The sequence below is a fragment of the Papaver somniferum genome, unplaced genomic scaffold, assembly GCF_003573695.1.
Source record: "Papaver somniferum cultivar HN1 unplaced genomic scaffold, ASM357369v1 unplaced-scaffold_117, whole genome shotgun sequence".
NCBI classification, from domain to species: domain Eukaryota; kingdom Viridiplantae; phylum Streptophyta; class Magnoliopsida; order Ranunculales; family Papaveraceae; genus Papaver; species Papaver somniferum.
The window spans coordinates 8,020,287-8,027,033 of NW_020620714.1; the positions used below are offsets into that span (position 1 = coordinate 8,020,287).

General features: G+C 33.7%; 2 protein-coding genes across 2 annotated transcripts; one reads left to right on the forward strand and one right to left on the reverse strand.

Annotated features, from left to right (window-relative positions):
- Positions 1–306: 306 nt before the first annotated feature.
- On the forward strand, positions 307–2,068 carry LOC113329606 (cytochrome P450 89A2-like). Its single transcript, XM_026576465.1, has one exon. It carries the CDS (start codon positions 441–443, stop codon positions 1,998–2,000), a length of 1,560 nt encoding a protein of 519 aa, XP_026432250.1. The 5' UTR covers positions 307–440; the 3' UTR covers positions 2,001–2,068.
- A 49-nt stretch (positions 2,069–2,117) lies between these two features.
- LOC113329786 (protein PHLOEM PROTEIN 2-LIKE A1-like) lies at positions 2,118–2,679 on the reverse strand. The gene is made up of 2 exons (XM_026576616.1): positions 2,594–2,679; positions 2,118–2,499 (listed from the first exon to the last, which is right to left on the reverse strand). The coding sequence occupies exons 1-2, from the start codon at positions 2,677–2,679 to the stop codon at positions 2,118–2,120; spliced, it is 468 nt and encodes a 155-aa protein (XP_026432401.1).
- Positions 2,680–6,747: the final 4,068 nt, after the last annotated feature.

A 6,747-nucleotide genomic window follows, 5' to 3' on the forward strand; every position in this document is an offset into this window, starting at 1 on the left:
CTCAATCTGGGAGTACTAGGCAAAGATCCACAGGTATGTCCATCATTTTCTGAACATGTTTGACGTGAAGAAAGTTTAGGAATACATAACAAAAGCTCAATGTTTGCTGCCTACATCTCTGCTTTCCCCATTAATTATTTTTGTGCAAAGCTGGAAAGTTTTAGTTTTTATTTTTCTAAAAAAAGAACTAAATGATGGATAATTTATACTTTTGATAATTGCATAGATAACGTCTCACTAAAGTAGGATATATCATATATATATTCACTGTAAAGTGCAAATCTCACATTTTGAATTCAAGGGGAAAAGTAGAATTTTAATTTTGAATATGTTGTTTTTTGGTCTTACTGACCATTCAATATGTTGTTTTTCGGTCTTCAAATACACAGTGTCAACAATCTTCTGAAACCATCTCACTCACGTAATATTCAGCTTCATCAATGGAATCAATCTGGTTGATAATCATAATCACACTCTCATTTTGTGCAACCCTAATAGCTCTATTCAATCTTCTTCAAACCCCTAAGCAAAAATTACCACCTGGTCCTGTTTCAATCCCAGTTATAACAAGTTTCCAATGGCTTAGAAAAAAATCTTTTTCAGGTGGTTTAGAACCAACTCTCAGAAATCTCAAAACAAAATATGGACCAATCTTAACTTTATCAATTGGTAATCGGAAATCAATCTTCATTACAACCTCAAGTTTAGTTCATCAAGCCATGATTCAAAATGGAGCAGTTTTTGCTGATCGTCCACCAGCATTGGCAACATCCAAAATTATTTCAAGTAATCAACATAATATTACTGGAGCTTCTTATGGTCCTTTGTGGAGACTACTTCGGAGGAATCTTACTCTTCAGATTCTTCATCCATCAAAGATCAAAGCATTTTCACCAGCTCGAAAATGGGTTTTGAATATAATCAAGGAAAGCATCAAGAAAGAATCGAAATCAGGGAAAAACCCTCTTCTTGTTGTTGATCATATTCAGTTTGGTATGTTTTGCTTACTTGTATTTATGTGTTTCGGGGAAAAACTTGATGAGAAAAAGATTAGAGAAGTTGAATCTGTTCAGAGAAATTTATTATTGGGGTTTGGTGGATTTGAGATTCTAAATTTTTTCCCAACCTTCACTAAGATATTTTTCAGGAAGAAATGGCAAGATTTTTATAAGTTGAGAAGTGAGCAACAAAAGGTGCTAATTCCTTTAATTAGATCAAGACAACAACAGATGAGGAAAACAAGTGAAGACGAAAATCATCATGAGGAGAAATCTTTAGGGTTATGTTATGTTGATTCATTATTGAATCTTGAATTACCTGATGAAGGTGGAAGAAAATTAACTGAACAAGAAATTGTTGGTCTGTGTTCAGAGTTTTTAGATGCAGGAACTGATACTACATCAACAGCTTTACAATGGGTTATGGCTAATTTAGTTAAACACCAAGAGATTCAATCCAAATTATTTGATGAAATCAGAACACTAAATTCTGATGAGATACAAGAAGAAGATTTAAAGAAACTGCCATATTTGAAAGCTGTAATTCTGGAGGGACTAAGAAGACATCCACCTGGGCATTTTGTTCTGCCTCATGCAGTTACCCAAGATGTAAGGCTAGATGGATATGTGGTACCAAAGGAAGCTTCAGTGAATATCATGATAGCAGAAATCGGATGGGATCCAAAAATATGGGAAGATCCAATGGTGTTTAAACCTGACAGATTTTTGAATGAAGGTGATGGTAGTTTGAATGAAGAATCATCAGATGTAACAGGGAACAAAGAGGTTAAGATGATACCATTTGGAGCTGGTAGAAGAATGTGTCCTGCTTCTGGTTTGGCAATGCTTCATCTTGAGTATTTTGTTGCTAATTTCATCAAAGAGTTCAAGTGGTCGGCTAAGGTTGGAGATGATATAGATTTTTCAGAGAAACAAGAGTTTACTGTTGTCATGAAGAATCCATTATGGGCTCATGTTTCTCCAAGGGAAAATCAGGATTAATAGTGTTTTGTTTTGTCATTGTATTACTCAAAGAGTCTTCAGACTTCAGTTTCTTATTGAATAACAATTCTAATTAAAAACAACACTACTAATATTACAGGAACCAGAACTAATTTTTTATTTCTTAGGTCGAATAATGACTTCTTCGATAACAAGTCCTTTTTTCCAGTTCAACTTTTCGTGTTCTGACATAATAAAATTGACTTCTTTTTCTTGATCACCAAGCTGGTGTGGTGTTTTGAAATCTCCAACGTGAATCTCGATCCACTGTGATTTCGGCATTGTTTCTAAGTTCACTTTCTGAATCAGTCTTTTTCCATCTGGGAGTACTAGGCATAGATCCACAGGTACTTCCCATCCATAACCATCTTCTTGAAGCATCACTATAAACACAACCTCATAATTTACTCCAGGACTGAGTCTTGATATCACTAGTTTCCCATGTATAGTCAGCCAGCACACCTTTACAAGCTCAGGCACTTCGATCTCCTCATCGCCACTGCATGAATTTCAACACTAGCATATTGATTTCCAAAATCAGATAAAGACTCGGGACTGGTACTACCTTGCATACGGTAACTCAAATTTCTCACCTTGCTGATGGCTCTGTTATTGAAAGCCAAGTCCAGTACCGTGTGTCGTGCTCCCAAGTGATTCCAAAACTCCTTGGAAACAACATGAAACAGTTGCGACCAGAGCTATCAATCCAGCATTTCTGAATATATAAAGATAGATTATAGGGTTGGTATGTACAATTAAATCTTAGAACCGAAATGAACGATATATCAATTAGGAGCAAGCAGGGTTTAGTCTGGACTTGCCTCTTTGTTTTGATTTGAGAAAATCCCAGGCCTCCTACGAGCTTCTAGCTCTTCGTGGGTGAAATATTCCCATATTCATATTTGGGACACTTAAATCTATAGGATCCCTCAAAAGTCAAAACCAAAAAGCTTGGAGCACCTATTGCACAAAAAAGTACCAATATGTGCAGTATCATGTGACATATATCAACTTAACCTACCCAGGGGCCAAAGATTATTGAGTTTGGCTTCTACAAGTTGGGACTACTACATCAATATATAATTGATACCGATTACACCCAACTAGAGAGGCCTGAAATTCACAAACATTTGAATTATTCATGCAGTGGGAAAATATCGTACAAATATAAACATTGTAGTCAGTCGGAGAGGTGAATGTAGTTGCAGGAAATCCTACAACCACATCCTTAGTAAAATCTATAGAACAATTAAGTGATCATTGTAAGAATCATATGAATTTTTATTATGATCTTGGAATCAAATACAAAATGATGAAGAAACCTTAACTTGCTCTCCAAATAAACTTTGTAGGAATTACCTATAGATCCTATTATAGTGGTATTAGTTAGTGGCAGGTCCACCCACTAAAGCCCAATAACCAGAGGTCCATAATTAAAAGAAAAATGAAAAATGGACCCAATTTTTTAAGTCCAGGTCCTGTACACGAGCGAGATCAGGTGTGTGAAATTTAAAAATACCACAAATAACCTTTCCTATTTAACAGGTCTATAAACACGAGAAGAACATTACATTTCATATTCGTTTTCTTCTTCTCTTTCTTCTCACTGCTGCTACGAATGGGTTCTGAACAAATCCAAATTTTATTCTTCAATCTTTCTCGTTTTTATCAAATCATATGGAGATTTTTCTCTTACAATGTTTATTTTAGGGTTTCACGATCTAATCCTTGTTGTGATTGATTACGCTTTTTTATCCCCATGTTTGATTTGTTGATTATTTACTAGATCTAGACGAATAATCATATTTTTTGTTCATTTCGTTATTAGATTTACTTATACCACTTCTATTTTGTTGGTTTTAGATGTGTTTCAGTTTGTTTTTGCATATGAAGCAGCAGTACGTATATCCTGTACTGACAGAAACCTAGAAGAAGAAGAAGAAGAAGATGCATCGTTATGATTTACGACGAGAAGATTTGTTTCTGTTTCCAGGTATGTTTTCTAATCATCTTCTTTGATTATTTTGTTCGTTTTTCTTCTTTTGATTTGTTTTTCGATTGTATTATGAAGATCAAATTGATTTTCATGACGTTTTTAGGTTTTTAGGTTCGTTACAGTTTGCTACTGTGTACGAACCGACAGTACGTATACGACGTACCGATATAAAATACTTCTGATTTTGTTTTATTCAAAATTTTGCCATTTTTTGGGTTGATCCATCAGTACGTATGTGTACTACTGAAATATGTGCTTTGATTCGACTATATTCATGGATTCATCACTTTTTCTTTACATGCAGTTGATTTTTTAGTTCATGAATACGCAGTACGTATATGGCGTACTGACAGAAACTTCTTTTGATTTTGTTTTATTCAAAGTTTTGCCACTGTTTTTGGGTTCGATCCATGAGTATGTATGTGTAATACTGAAACATGTGCTTTGATTCGGTTATATTCATGGATTCATCACTTCTTCTTTACATGTGGTTGATTTTCTAGTTTATGAATACGCAGTACGTATATGGTGTACTGATAGGAACCTCTTCTGATTTTGTTTTATTCATACTTTTGCCATTTTCTTTGGATTCGATCTATGAGTACTATGTGTAATACTGAAATATGTGCTTTGATTATGTTATATTCATCAATTCATCAATTCTTCTTTACATGAAGTTGATTTTTAGTTCATGAATACGCAGTACGTATATGGTGCACTGATAGAAACTTCTTATGATTCTGTTGTATTCAGAGTTTTGCCACATTTTTATTTCTTTGATCCATGAGTATGTGTGTGAAATACTGAAATATGTGCTAATTTTGTATAGTTTTTCTGTGTTTACAATGCATATAAAGGTTTTCCTTTATTTTTCCTGTGATTTAATACTGTATTAAAGAAATATTAGAGATTAATTTGTATGATTCTACAGTATATGTGATGTAAAACGTTTTCTAGTTCATTTATCATTGATTCTAACAAGGAAACTTTTCTGTTTGGGATCTTGAATAATGAGTTATCAGTTCTGCAAGACTCTTATTCATGATATAGTACATTTGTGTCTGTATAACATCTCCTGTAGATTTGATCTCCATGTTTGATTTCTTGATTATTTACTATATCTAGATGAATAATCACGTTTTTGGTTTATTTCGTTATTAGATTTGATCTAACTAGTTCCATTTTGTTTTTTTTAGATTTGTTTTTTTTTTGTATGAAACAATAGTACGTATATCCTGTATTGACAGAAACCTAGCTTATTTTGAATGAAGAAGAAGAAGAAGATGCATCGTTATGACTTACGATAAGAAGATTTGTTGTGTTTCCATGTATGTTTTCTTATCATCTTCTTTGATTATTTTTTTCGTTTTTCTTCTATTGATTGTATTATGAAGATGAAATCGATTTTCATGACGTTTTTATGTTTTCAGGTTTGTTACAGTTTGTTTTTGTGTATGAATTGACAATACATATTTGGTGTACTAATATAAAATTCTTATGATTTACGAGGAGAATATTTGTTTTCTATTTCCAGGTATGCTTTCTAATCATCTTGTTTGATTATTTTGTTCGGTTTTTCTTCTTTTGATTTGTTTTTTTTGATTGTATTATGATAATCAAATCGATTTGATTGACGCTTTTATGGTTTTTAGGTTTGTTACAGTTGTTTTTCGTGTATGAATTGACAGTACATATATGGCGTACTGATACAAAACTCTTCTAATTTTGTTTTATTTGAAGTTTTTCCAATTTTTTTGGTTCGATCCATGAGTATGTATGTATAATACTGATAGGAAGTGCTATTTGCTGTGTTTTTGCTCCTTTTTTAGTCTTACCCTTCAGTACTTATGTGAAATACTGTAATATGTCTTTCGATTCTCTTATTTTTCATAGATCTGTCACATGTTGTTGTCATACTGTTGATTTGTAGTTCATGAATCTTCAGTACATATATCGCATACTGATAGGAAGTGCTCCTTGTTATGTTTGATTCAGTACGTATATGAAATGCTGAAATAGATGCTCTTTGTTACGTTTGATTCAGTACGTATATGAAATGCTGAAATAGATGCTCTTTGTTATGTTTGATTCAGTACTGGAATTGGATATGGAGATGATCTGGAGCTGCAGTTCAGAACTTATTGCAAGAAATGACAGATTTTCAATGATAGGAACAGGAGTTGTTGTTGGTTCAGATTTGCAAGCTTGTGAAATTGGTGGTGGTCTTGATGAAGTTACAAATTGGTTGTGGTGTGTGTTTGAAAGAAGGTGTGCTGCAAATGGATTTGGAGGAACATAGAAGGTTGGGTTGCTGATGTAAACTGAAGATACAGATGAGATAGAGGAGGAATTGTAGGTGGTGATTACTGTGAACAAAATCAGTGGATGAGATGTTCGTCTCAATGGGTTTATGAAGATGGTAGTTCTGTTTAAACAGGGAAGAAGAACAAGTCTGTGTTGCAGCTGAATTGAAATGACAATGGTGTTGATGTAGCTGTTGCAGTTGTGGTTTAAGCTAAGAAGATTGTGATGCAGCAAGATAGAAGATTACTGAGAAGATGGAGCTGAAGGCAGTGGTGAATGGTTGACTGCAGAGGTGCTGGTGCTGCAATAAAGTAAAGTGAATTGAGTAGTACTCAGATTCCTAAGTAGTGTAGCAAATATGTAATCAAATTTGTAAACAGTGTAGCAGTTATGTACTCAAATCTATGGTCCTTTATATGTTTTAATTAAATTTGGACCTCCAGATAA

Coding starts and splice junctions, on each gene's coding strand:
- LOC113329606 (XM_026576465.1), top strand. CDS start 441: ATGGAATCAATCTGGTTGATAATCATAATCACACTCTCATTTTGTGCA.
- LOC113329786 (XM_026576616.1), bottom strand. CDS start 2,679: ATGTTGTTTCCAAGGAGTTTTGGAATCACTTGGGAGCACGACACACGG. Junction 2,500..2,593: donor ATAACAGAGCCATCAGCAAG/GTGAGAAATTTG, acceptor AAATTCATGCAG/TGGCGATGAGGAGATCGAAG.